The sequence below is a fragment of the Protopterus annectens genome, chromosome 8.part0 (assembly GCF_019279795.1).
Source record: "Protopterus annectens isolate FY-2018-M chromosome 8.part0, PAN1.0, whole genome shotgun sequence".
Classification (NCBI taxonomy): Eukaryota; Metazoa; Chordata; order Ceratodontiformes; family Protopteridae; genus Protopterus; species Protopterus annectens.
The window spans coordinates 217597381-217610732 of record NC_056741.1 but is presented as its reverse complement, the minus strand read 5'-3'; the positions used below and the strand labels follow the sequence as shown (position 1 = coordinate 217610732).

Genomic DNA, 13352 nt, shown 5'->3' with positions numbered 1-13352 from the left:
TAGTTATTGAGAAGTATTCTTTTGGCACATGAACTGTTTGTGAACTGTTATACTGTGAATATTAATGTACTCACTTCTGCAGGGTTTGTGTTTTTTATTGTTGACATTTGCACAGGGTTCTCAGGAAACTGGACAATTCCAGTACTGAGTATGCCTACATACATCCTTGGTATACCTTAAACACACACGTATATGTTAATTGTGGGGGGGGGGATGCTGACATACAGAGAGCATTATGTATTATTGCGTGAATGTTATCATACTGGACTTAAAGGATTTGTGTGTACCTGTTAGTTTATCAAGGCAGGTAGTTTGTCTGCATAGTTCCCAACTGTGAACCTATCCAGATGGTAGCCAGATGTTACACTGTTATTCTTTGTCTGTGCAACCCACAGGTGCTTTAATCACTGGTACAATGGCATTGTTACAGTCAGTTGCTACAATTACATGGCCACGTCCTTTGGTATTTCTGTGGTGTACTCCTACATAAGGGTATGCTTGTGGAAGTCCTACCAAAGCTATTTGCAGAGTGTGTAACAGCAGAATAGCTGATATGCCTGTGTGTTTGTGCCTCTGCCAGGCCTATGAAACACTCAGATACATTTTTCTATGGAGTCAGGGATAGGTAGTTAAAAGTGAGGTACACCTTACACATAATGGAGACAGTAAGTGTAGACTTGAGTGAAGCAGTGCATATGGATTAGTACTCCTTTTATGAAGTACAAGCGGTGTCTACTGTTATTATTGTCAGTATTCATTGTTTAATACCCCACCGTTCTGACTGACGTCACTACTTTTCAGAGGGATTCAGAGGGACACAGCTAAAATATGTTTCACAATCAGGGACATCCTTGAAAAGTAGTCACAGTTAGGAAGTATGGCCTCTGCCCTAATCAGATATGCCAGTGTTTGTCCTGCTATGATACTGTGTGGGGGTTGTAAAGTGCCTCTGTAACATTATTTGCTGCTAGAATGGCTGCTTCTCATATCACACTCATGTAATGCAATTCCACAACAATTGCTGGTAAAGATCCACAGAACAAGCTTTGTGTTATAGCCTTCCTATTTTTCCTTTACATTGACTCATTGTAATGCATGATATATTTATTTTAGCACCGAGTTATTGTACATCTGCTGTGGCTTAGTGGTAATTTATGCAGTCTAGTGTGTCCAAGGTCTGGGGTTCGAGACTGACAGAGGTGTTTTATTTTGCTGCTGAGCAGAACAAGGGCCCTGACATAGAGTGACTAAGGCACTTTAAGCAGTTGTAAGCGGATTTGCGTGGGTTTGTGTGACACTTAGCAATGCTTAGCTAAGCACACACATGCACACACTCGCTTAAACCCGCTTACTACTACTTAAAAGTGCTTACTCTCGCTAACCCCCTGCTAATTTCTTTGAAAGAAAAGAAAATGGGTAGATAGGAAAGTGTTGAAAAAGGGGCCACAAAGAGGGAAAGACAGTAGGAAAACAAGCTAGGGATGTGCAGGATGGGTGTAGGGAAGGTCCATAGCTGCCCATTTCTTTACCAGCAACAGCTGTGCATATGTAATAAATTTGGAGTGAAATTTTATACCTTCCACCCCTGGGAGAGGGGTGAGGACAACAAAGTATGTTGTACTGCCAATTATAATTATCAGTTTACATGTCCAGCGGATATGTGTGTGAAATGGGCAGCTATGTATGGGGCGTAATTTTTTTGTGGTTACAGATTGCCCTTTTTTTTTTTTCAGGTGAGAGTGGAAAGTGAGGTAGAGGAAGTAGGTATATTTGGGGAGGTAGGTTGGGGAGGAAAACAGACAAGACAAACAAGACGCATACAGGGAAGGTGTATGACACATGGCGTGGGTGAACACAATTGACGGGGATGGGTGTTTGGAAATTGCAAGCCCATGAGCCCACAGATGGTAATAGTGGAACTGAGATCCCCACCCATGGGCAGTCACCACTGCACCTTCACAGACCCGAAGGTGGCTGTGCTGGGGGCTGCATAGGACAGGCAGCCTCACCCATGAGACGCGCCACTCTCACCTCGAGCTGGCATAGGGGATCAGCGGCTGAACGCTGGATCTCCCTACGCACCACAGCCCGGACCCTTCGAAGGGTGACAGGTGGCCCTTCTCCGCCCACGCTTGCATGGGGGGGGGCAAGCCCCATCCCCTGCAGTGCTTCCACCTGAAGGTGGCACAGGACCAATGGAGGAGGGGAGCCCAAGCTGGGCACCGGACCTGCTGGTGCCAGGTGCACTCGCCAGCTGAGGAGGGACAGGTGGGTCCGCTGGGACCAGCCTTCCCATAAGTTCTGTGATTAGGTGTGTTTAATTACAACATAGACAACAGCATTCCAAGTTAGTTGTAACAGCATGCAGTAATATTCCCATTAACCCAACACACCAAAGTTCCAACAGTTGAACAGCAAGCATAACACATGCATATATTGAATGACAGTGGACGTTCCAACAGCATGCAGGGATGATTGGTAGCAACAGGCCACCATGATTGTGGTGTTTGAACAGGGCACATGCATCAAAGTGAATGCAGATATTTATAGAACAATAGGACATATGTCCCAACAAATGTTTTGAGATTACACATACTCACTGAGTTATGGAATTGCATTGTTTATGCACATACAGTAGGGTGTAGAAAGAAACCTCAATTAACATCTTATAAGTACTTTTAGTCTACACTACATTTCTATTGACTGCAGGTGTATATCCCCCTACATGTATTATTACACTTGGCAACATGCATTAGGTTGTGTAATGGGTTTGGATTTTTCATTATATACCTGACCTATATCTAACATACTAACCGTCCAAGATGCAGATGTTACTGCTACATATTTATTGATTTTATTTAGATTTCTTTATCTACATATCTGGATGTGTTCACATGACATTTTCAGTTAGATTTGTACAGAACCCTACATGTCGTGTAGCACACTCACATTTCTGGGGATCTAATTAACAAGCTACTCATGTGCCAGATTTACTTATGCATGCCAGCCAGTAACTGACTGTTGAGGACTGTATATATGCGTCACAGCTACTGGCACTTCCATCAAGCACTTTAGATGGGACTGCCCAACTGTGGGTTGACAGCACTTATTAAAACAGTACTATTTGTATAATGCAAGGGTACAACAACATTTCAAAGTAAGTGACACAGACACACTCCAGGTTTTATACCTTTATTAATTACATTACACACTTTCCACAGGCTCTCTCCTTTATTTGATAATTCAGTGCATATGGAAGACATATTCAATACATATTATACCTTTATTAATAAGTTAGAACACTCTTTTTCAGGCTCGCTCACTTATTTTATATGACAGTACATGCAGAGATATTATTCCGGACATATTTTACCTTTCTTAATGGTTTACTACACTCTTTTTCTGGCTCTCTGACTTATTTTATATAACAGTACATGCAGAGGAATTATTCAGGGCATTTTTTGGCTGTATTATTGGGCTACAGCACTTTCTTTCAGGCTCTCTCACCTATTTTATATAACAATACATGCAGAATAATTACTAACCTGCCTGGTGGCGCAGCCTTAACAGCCTATCTGCATAGGCTTGCTGATTTACAGCATGGACACCTGCAGCTGTGAAGTAAATGAAGGGATATTGAGACATACCTATCCATTATATAGACTAAATTAGCATGTCTTACATACTGCATTCCATGGCTACCTACTCAGTAGTGGGACATCTTGCATCCCACGGGGCTCCTGTATCCATTGGTTCAGTAGGTCCTGCTTCTGTCTCTTCAGGTCTGCATGGTGGTGACGGACCTGCTCACCAGTCCGAGGAACGCCTGTGATACTTGTGAGGTCATGAGCTAACCGGTTCCAAGCCTTTGCTTTGTACTACATCCCTTGGAACTGGCCCTGCAGGAGTCTTGATTCATGACTGTGGACAAGGAGCCAAACCATGTATTTCGACTCCTCGATGCCCCAGTGTTACGCTCTAAAGTGTGTACCCCCTCCAGCACCAGCCATTCTAACTGCAGATGGGACCTACAATCAGTTATGGTGAGTATTCCCGCCTATGGGGCTTAAATATGCCACATTTCCCCCACTTTTTTGTGATCGGTCATTTTTGAAAAGTCTCGGCTGACTGCAGACCTGCTTAGTAATGGTTAATCTGCCATTTATAACTATATGTATGCTAACAGTGGCTGTTTATCCTAAGCTGTCATGGCTTAGTGGTTCAGTACTTTGATTATGGTGCAATGTCCTAGGTTCAAATATTGTCAGTGCATTTTATTTTACTACTGTCCAGATAGGCTTGCGGGTGTGACTGTGTTTAGGCAACTTTGCTCTCCGTTGCTCCACGTTGCCCGATGGTGCACTGGTTGGCGCGATGCGCACCTCCACACAAACCGATTGCACTGGGTAAAGTGCTATTTAGCTATGGGCAACTTCATTGTGCTGGATAAAGCTCTGCTTAACTATGGGAAACTATATTGCGCTAGGTAAAGCGTTGCTTAACTATGGGCAACTTTATTGCGCTGGGTTAAGCGTTGCTTAACTGCGGGCAATTATATGTCAGGATCCTTTATAAATATACATTTTGTTCACTGATACATAGGCCATTTCAATGCTTTTTAGTAAAATGTTAATCATATATGTCAGGAATTATTTCATATACTAATCTAATTTAGAACATAAAATAGGAAAGGGAGTGGTGGGATTCAAACTGTGAATGCCTCCTCTTTGTGCGAAGGCTCTACCACTACGCTATTGCTATTTGGTGTAATTTGTATAATCATTCCTTATTATGCTCTTCCATGTCAAGATTGCTAACTGCAGCTAAGCAATGGGCACACCTGCGCACACACGCGCAAATACGGGCAGCTATATCGGGAATTAGAAAAAAAAAATAAAGTTTTACTTTTTATAACTGTGCTGGGGGTTTACAATGTCAGGGAGTGTGATGTTGGGTATGTTGACATTTGAGCGGACTCATTCTTGTGTGTTGACATTTAAAATTTCAGCACTTGCAGGTGCGTGGACCTTTAGACTGCTCGGCAGTCGGACATGCCCGCTGATTTCCTGCACGGTCCGTGTTAGACTTGGAGTGGAGTCAGCGTGCCCTCATGAATATTCATGGCACGCTGATATCATACTGTTCAACTGCAGTCTCCGAGTAAGACTTTAGTCTTACAGGGAGGATTCATGAATCCGGGGGACTACCTCCAAAATTCTCTACATCTAACTTGATCAGTTTAATTTCTCCAAGTCTTTTGGGTTTCTAATACCATGACTATAATGGACACCATTCCTAAGACAGTATGATTAAAGTTTGTGAAATTAGTATTGTTTCATTCTTTGATGTTAGCCAAAAGTGGTCTTTGCAGCATCTACAGTGTGCCCAGAATTGACCTCTTCTGCCATATGTCCAGAGTTACATGTATCGGTAAATTCGCTTGTTACGAAACTCATTGCTCCTAATACTATTGGAACTGTCTTGAGTATCATTCTTCGACATTGCCCTCTTTTCTGCCGGCAAATTCTAATATTTTATGACTTTTGTGCCTCTATGTAAAACACTCTAATCATTAGGTGTAACAATTTAAATGAACAATGCTACTTTTGCCTTCTTTTCATGGACTACTGCATCTGTTTTTTGGCATATTCAGTTGCTGCCTGATTTTTGTATACTTCTAGTTTGGTTTCCATTCCAGCTTGATCAATATGTTTCTGCTAAAATAAGCAGGGAAGTCATCTTAGATTTGTTCTCTTCATGTTTCAAAAATTTCACTATGCTTTGATCTGGTGAGGTCAGCAGATATGTATGCAATTCTACAATTGGAGATCTATACAGTTAATCAGTTTTGAGGAGGTCCATGCCTCCTTTAGAATGAGGAATACATAATAATGTTATACACTGATTTTTATATATATATCATTTGATAAGAGTGAAGCATGTTTCCTGTTTTTCCGTCCAACTAATCCAATGCTTTTTGGGGCCAGTCATTCACCCCAAAACTGTAAGTTAGAACTGGAAGAGCAAACTGGTTTATAAGATGGATTTTTTCCTAGATGTCAGAGCTGTATTCAGTATTAGTTGCAATGTTCTAAAATATTCCTTACTGAATGTTCAGATTTGTTCATGTTTTATTATCAATCTTTCATCAGTTCCCAAATATTTATATACTCCATCCTACTCAAGTTTCTTATTTCACATTCCTGTTCCAGACTGATATATTTTTGGTACCGCAGCTTTCATGCTTTGCATTTTGCTTTTGCATATTTATTAAAGGCCAAATGATATTCTTATAACATTTGAGAAAACTTTGATCACTTTGAGTTGTGCTTTCAGCTCCACATTTGATGAACTATACCGTTTTGAATCATCCATAAAAAGAAGAGGAGAAGTCATTACATTTTGTTGTTCTTTGGCACCCAGATTGTAACTATGTCCCAATCTGCCAAGTATACAGTTTAATGGGTTAAGGGCAAGACAAAAGAATAGTGTTGAGAGTCACCCTGGAATATCCCCTTTGAATTTTTATCACTGGGGTAGCATTTTGCTCTTTAACATAGCTGAACTGCAAAAATGATTTGCCACACTTTCATCATCACTGTAATGTAACTAATCAATGCAGCATGTATCTTATGCATCTGTAAGGACACCTCTATCCATAAATGTGGGATACTGTCAACTGTTTTTTTTTTTTTTTGCAGTCTATCCATGACATACTTAGATATTTTATAGATATTGCTCTAAAATGTGGCTATTCTTTTTTGGTGGTATTTCTATTCCTTTTGCTTTGTTCCCCAATTCTATATAAAAGTCTTTTGGGTCATCAATAAATTGTTCATTTTGTACTTTTCCTTTATATTTATCTGCATGTTTTCTAAGTTTTTATGCCTGTGCTGATATCTTTACTTTATTATTTACAAACGTATATGATAAATCCTGGTCTGTTATAATACTGCACATTGCTTTTATCACATCTATCTTTCTAATGATTTTTGTTCATTTGTTCCCTCTTCTATACTCTTCTAACAGAGACACTTCTTATCTTAATTGCGTTATAGTTTTCTCTATTTGATTGTTTCATGATAATATTTGGTTTCTTCCCTTCCTTTCTGTTATTGCCCTTTATTTTTGTGGTAAGAATTTATCAATTATCAATTTAGCTGCAAAGTAATATATCCTATTTACTTGTGTTATAGTACATGAATTTCTGGGCAGTCACGGTGGTGCAGCGGTTAGCATTGCCGCCTCACAGCAAGAGGTTCGATTCTTGGCTGGGGTGCCTTCTGGGCGGAGTCTGCATGTCCTCCCTGTGGTTGCGTGGGTTTCCTCCGGGTGCTCCGGTTTCCTCCCACATCCCAAAGAAATGCAGTAGGTGGATTGCACACTCTAAATTGACCCTAGGCAAGAGTGTGTGTGTGCTTTCTGTGGAAGGTTGGGCGCTGGGCTGGCAACTCAACACCATAAAACTCCACTGCCAATCATGAGCAGACAAATGATCCACTGTGGCGACCCTTAACTGTGATAAAGCCGAAAGAAGAAGATAGTACATGAATTTCTATTCATAGACTTGATTACTATGCTTATTTGTTTTATGAGACATCTAACATTTCTGATCTTGCTCACTTTCTGAATCTGTTTCTTTCTTTCATCTCAATATGTCTATCCATCTATATTAAACCAGTCAACTCTTCCCTTAGGTCATTTTCTTCTAAACTAAGGACACATTCTCTGTTTTGTACAGGTATTCTACAGAAAGTTCCAGAACAATATCCTGTGGCATATTCTCTTCAGCTGCATCCTGCATCATCTGCTGCTCTTTCATAAGGGAACGCAATGACCTTTCAGTCCACAACATTGACTGCATCAGAGTTGCCGCCTTTTCCTGCTTCTTCTCTTGCTGTGTAACTTCGGCTGAACTTTTGTACTGGTTTGCTTCTTAAGGCTCCAGATATCCTCATGTTACAACTAATCAGATACTTCCTATTCCACCTGTTTCTTCTTAATTTCAAGACTCGTTTTTCCATCATGTTGTGATGTTACCAGAATTGGATTTTCTACACTTAATCCTTCTTTTTGCAAGTAATCCATAACTTCAGTTTCTATGTCTAACTTTTCCATTACTAATCTTTTTTCATTCCTTCCCCCTTTGCTTTCTTATTTGTTTGTATTGTAAAATTTTCCATATCTGGAGAACTTGATAATATGGATGTGCCATTGTAAGAACTGATCTGCTTCTGTCTAAGGTCAGTACATGCAAGACTGTCCAAATGTAATTTGATGAACATTTTACAAACAACTATCAAAGGGCAAATGAAACATTGCCTTCTGTGCATAGCAACTGAATGGAGGCTTTAAAAGACATTTTTTTTCTAAATCATTCTGCCAAATTACTTTACACTTAATTTCCATCAGGGGATGAATGTATAAGATCTGGAATGAGGCAGTCCATCCACATCAGTAATCAGGTAAGTACCATTAGACAATGAGGCATCGTTAGCCTGGTAACTAGTCACTCCTCTTTATCCATAATGGTCTGCAAAACCGGTTCATCTCCAGATTACTTTTGCTGCATATCAAAGTTCAAAGAAATGGCTGTAGGCTACTTGTCAAAAATGCATACATTCATAGGTTCATAGGTAGGTACTAGGTTATCGGCCCAAGGGCCTATGTAAGCCTAGCCAACAAGGTTCCCTGGCTTACGCCACCCAAGAAAGTTATTTTCCTATGCCACTGTTGACGAGAGACACAGAAGTGATCGCCGGGGTGTATTTCTTATTTCCCATCTACTCATCAAGATTTTTCTTGAAGAGTGCTAATGAAGAACTTTGCTTGACATAGATGGGTTGCCTACTCCAGAGTATGGGAAGTCTCTGGGACAGGAATCTATCCCTCCAGCATGTCCTGTTTATTGTGGTGACAAGGTTTAGGTCCCTAGAGTGTGTAGCTCGGAGGGATTTGGATTTCTTTAGGTGTAGCATGCCCAACAGCTCTGGGTTTCACATATCTTTATATGTTAGGCAGAGATCACCTCGGAGTAGGCAATATGCTATGGAGTAAAGCTGGAGTTTTTTGAGGCAATCAGTGTAGGGTATTAGGCCAGTAATCCTCTTTGTGAGGTACTTCTGTGGCCTTTCCAAATGCTGCAGATGTCTTGTGAGGTACATTCCAAAAGGGGCGTTGTACTCTATAATGGGTTTAATGAGTGTCGAATAGAGGGGAACAATGACCTCTTTTTTTCTGGATGAGAACCCTTTTATGATGAGGTGTGCCACATAGCAGGACTTCCTGACTACTGTGGCGATGTGACTATCAAAGGAGAGACTACTCTCCACCTGGGTCCCGAGGTCTCTTATCATGCATTTGGTGTTAAATAGATCACTGCCTATGTGGTAGTTCATGGGTACAGAGTTTTTACCAAAGGGGATGACACTGCACTTTTTGGCATTGAGCTTGAGGCCATGGCTCTGACACCAGGCATCTGTCTCAGTGAGGCCCTTCTGTAGGATGTCCACATCATTTGGGGACTTGACTATGGCTCCTAGTTTGCAGTCATCTGTGACCTTCATTAGCCAGAGGCCTTCTGTGTTAGCCTGTACTTCAGAGAAGTAGATACTAAACAGGAGTGGTCCCAGGACGGAACCCTGTGGTACTCCACTTGTCACTGCTTTGAGGTCAGATTTAGAGTCTGCAACTTTTACAGTGTGGGTTCTGTCAGTGAGCCAGTTGGCAACCCATCACATGATGTAGGGATTTATACCTAGTTTAGTGAGGTTAGCTATAATTCCGAATGGAGGATGGTGTCAAAAGCCTTGGTGAGGTCAAGATAGGCTGTGTGAACCACCTTACCCTCATCTACGGCTTTGGTGACTGCCTCAAAGAAGTCGATCAGTTTCAGGAGGCATGATCTGCCTTTCACAAAACCGAACTGGGTGGGATCCAGAGTTTGGAGTTTACAAATGTCTTTGTTTATGAGTTCCATGATGATACGTTCCATGGCCTTACAGACCAGGCTTGACAGGCGAATAGGTCGATAGTTCCCGGGATCAGTGGTGGCTCCCCCTTTGTGAAGTGGAATAACTGTTGCTGTACACCATTCAGTGGGCACAAAGCCTGATGTGAGGCTATTATTAAACATGGTGCTTAAGTGGGGAGCCAGTTCGTTCAGAAGTTCATGTAAAATGCAGCCTGGGATGTAGTCCGGTCCCATGGATGCTGTGTTTTTAGCTTTAGAGAGTGCAGCTTTTACCTGCGTAGTTGTGATTACAGGGACTCTGCATTCTTCCTGTATAGATATGGGCCCTTTAGGGGGTGGGGTGGGGGTGGAGGGTGGGGTAAAATTAGCACTGAACCTATCTGCCAGGATGTTGGCAATATCAGTTGGTTCTGCAATTTTTGTGCTTTTGTGCTGTATCTCAGAGCAGATCTGGGTGTTGCCATCAAGATTCTTGACATTTTCTGAGATTATTTCAGTTTGTCTGTATACTTAGTTTACTGTTACTCATTTGTATCTTCTCATGATTTTGTTCACCATTCATGTCAGACAATTAGATTTTGTGTTCTTTCTTCACATTTTTACTGTTCTGAACTTACATAGGCTTTTGGTATTTTTCTCATCACACCGTTACTGTAGTACAATTATTGTTGCTTTGCTATTGTGTTTTTATTCTTGTTTATGTTTTTATTTTTGTCACCCTTATTACTGGTCATGTTGTACTTTTAAAAGTGCATTTTTGAATTGGAGGGCAAGGCTTTTAAAAATGTAAATGTGGTCACAAAATTCATTCCCATGATAAACACTCATGTGCATGTGTTGCATTGGTGAAGAGCGTTTTTGTCTGCTTGTGATATTTGCAAATAATTTACACCTACTACTGTTACAGAAAGAAGCAGCCAAGGCTATTACAATGGAATAAGGCCTGCTTCTATCAACAAGGTCCAACCACAAGTGCTGCCACAAAGTTAACTCCTTCAGCTCCCAGGGCTGAGTCCTTGGTTGTTGGGGATGATTTTATCAAAACTACTGACAAAGACAATAACAGAAATATAAAATGGAAAAGGATAGTGATCCATTTACAGGTCCCTAACAAAAAAACAAGTCTAAGGCTGAAGAAGTGTTGACTTCTACTCATTTTCCTTCTACAGCACCTACATCACCTGTAAAGATATTAGATCATGAGTCTCCTCTTCAGCCTATCAGGAATGAAAGTATGACTTTTTGATTTTGAGCAGTACAAACTTTTATGTTCAATACCACTGGCAGCAAGATCTTTTAATTGTTATTCAGGATCTCCTTTAGAAATCGACTATCAAAAGTTAATGACGAAATTTTGGAATGTACTTGGAAGGTACCCTGAGAATCTCTTAAATCGGGTCAGGGTTAAAGTGTTGAACAAACGTGAGCAAGGTATTTATAGGCCTATTATAGGCAATGTATTTTTGGGACCTAATAGAAGGGTAGATAACATAGTCAACCCTAGTTCAACCCTGATCATAATCTGCAATGGGGTGGCTAGCACCATCATTGAGGTTATTAAAGCGAACTGAGAGATTTTGCAGTTTGGTGGTAATATTGCACTCAGGGTTGGGAAGACCCCTAGGTTTGTGTTTAGAAAGGACAGGTCCCTAAAGAACATATTGGAAGGAAGGAAAAAGGATGGAAAAATTAATAGAAAAATTGGGAATTACAGGTGTAATGTTTGTGTATATTGTTCCTTTATACTTGAGACAAAGGAAAAGTTCATAGTTAATGGGAGTATTATTAACATCCATGTGCACTACAATTGTAACAGCTGTAATGTCATTTACATGGCTAAGTGTGAAAATTATCCTATATTTTATATGGGTAAAACATCTAGAAAATTTAAAGTTACCACTGGTGAGCACCTTGGTGACATTAGGCATTGTAGAATATCAAGTGACCTGTACAGGCATGTACAAGAACATCAGGGCCACCAATTTAAATTTTTGGTAGTTCAACAATTGGTCAAATATGAGCAGGGATGTATACTGGATGTTCATTTGGATGCACTGGAACTGAGGTGGCAATTGTATTTTAATGCCTCACAGTATTCAGGCATCTATGAAATTATACGTATATCCTGTATTTTGAAAATGGACCAAATTTTAGGCTAACTGAACTAATTTAGTACTGTGTAGAATTTATTGTTCATATATATTTTTATACAGTTTTAAGATGGTTTTAATGTTATTTTTAACGGAATTTTAAGTCTGTAATGAAGCTTGGTTATGGTAATTAATTGTAACAGTGTTGAATGGGGTTTTATTACCAATGTGGGTTTTCTGTTTTTAACTGATTCTCATTAAAGTTCTGATTGATTAATTGGCGAGGGTATATAAAAGGCTGGGTGTTGTGTGCACATTGTTCTGATGAAGTCTCTTTAGTGGAGAGGAAAGTGTACAACTTGAATAAAGTGGTTGTCTCATGTGGATTTGTTTTTTTTTCTTGCTGGCGCTTGGATTCAAAGGTACTTGGAAGGTCCAATAAAGTATTCCTCTTGCATTTCCAGTCTGTTATCAGGACAGAAAAAAATATTTTATTTATACCTAGATTATCAAAAAAATATTTTTGGTCTTCTTCATTGGTTCATACCCTGGCAACAGTCATAAGGAGGCCAGAGCCAAATTCCAGGCACTGTTGTCTTCATTGACTTAGTTTGTTAATGTCAGTGATGGTCTTGATGACAGGACCACTGCCTCTAAGGTTAATGCCTTCCATACTGACATTACCATTAGTGGTGATATCCCTAACATCAATAGGGTTAAAGTTTGGAAACAATGTTGGTGTTGTTAATGCTGATCTAGTAACAGTCAGCTTTCTGACATTCACAGTTGAAGCTCTTGATGTCAGACCAAGAGTCAGTGTTTATGACAGTTCCATTTCTGGGTATCAGTTGTTCATCTTCAGGATATATACCACCATTGTGGTAAATCTAGTGCTGGAGCAGCTAATCAAACCCCAATTCACCTGGGTCACAGTCAGAATTCCATCCCTCTGCATCACCAAGCCAGGCTATTTCTGGTTTTAACATTCATTATCAGGTGTAAACACCTTGGCTTTGGATGCTGTATCAATGTCAAGCTTGTTGGTGATGCAGTCTTTTCTGAATTTGCCACCTTTAGTACTGGTGCCTTAAAAGACTTTGACTTCAGCAGTAGATACTTCTTTGCATGCATACTCAACCATCCACAGTTTATGGCAGAAGTATAGAAGGGGGATGAAGCACATGCAGGATCATTCTTAGAACTCTGGATCACATCCAGCTTCTCATCAGCTTAAGACCTGTCACCTCTGAAGTCTGGTAAGAAAGATACCTGGAGAGATAGCCAGTGTC

At 40.4% G+C, this 13352-nt stretch overlaps 1 protein-coding gene across 1 annotated transcript in view; it reads left to right on the top strand.

Moving 5' to 3' along the window:
• Positions 1-13352, top strand: part of LOC122808195 (complement C1s subcomponent-like) — a 625556-nt gene that overhangs the window by 371509 nt on the left and 240695 nt on the right. Inside the window, exon 7 of the mRNA XM_044079162.1 lies at positions 11285-11404. Coding sequence (XP_043935097.1) covers positions 11285-11404 — 120 coding nt within the window. The remainder of the gene's footprint in view (positions 1-11284; positions 11405-13352) is intronic.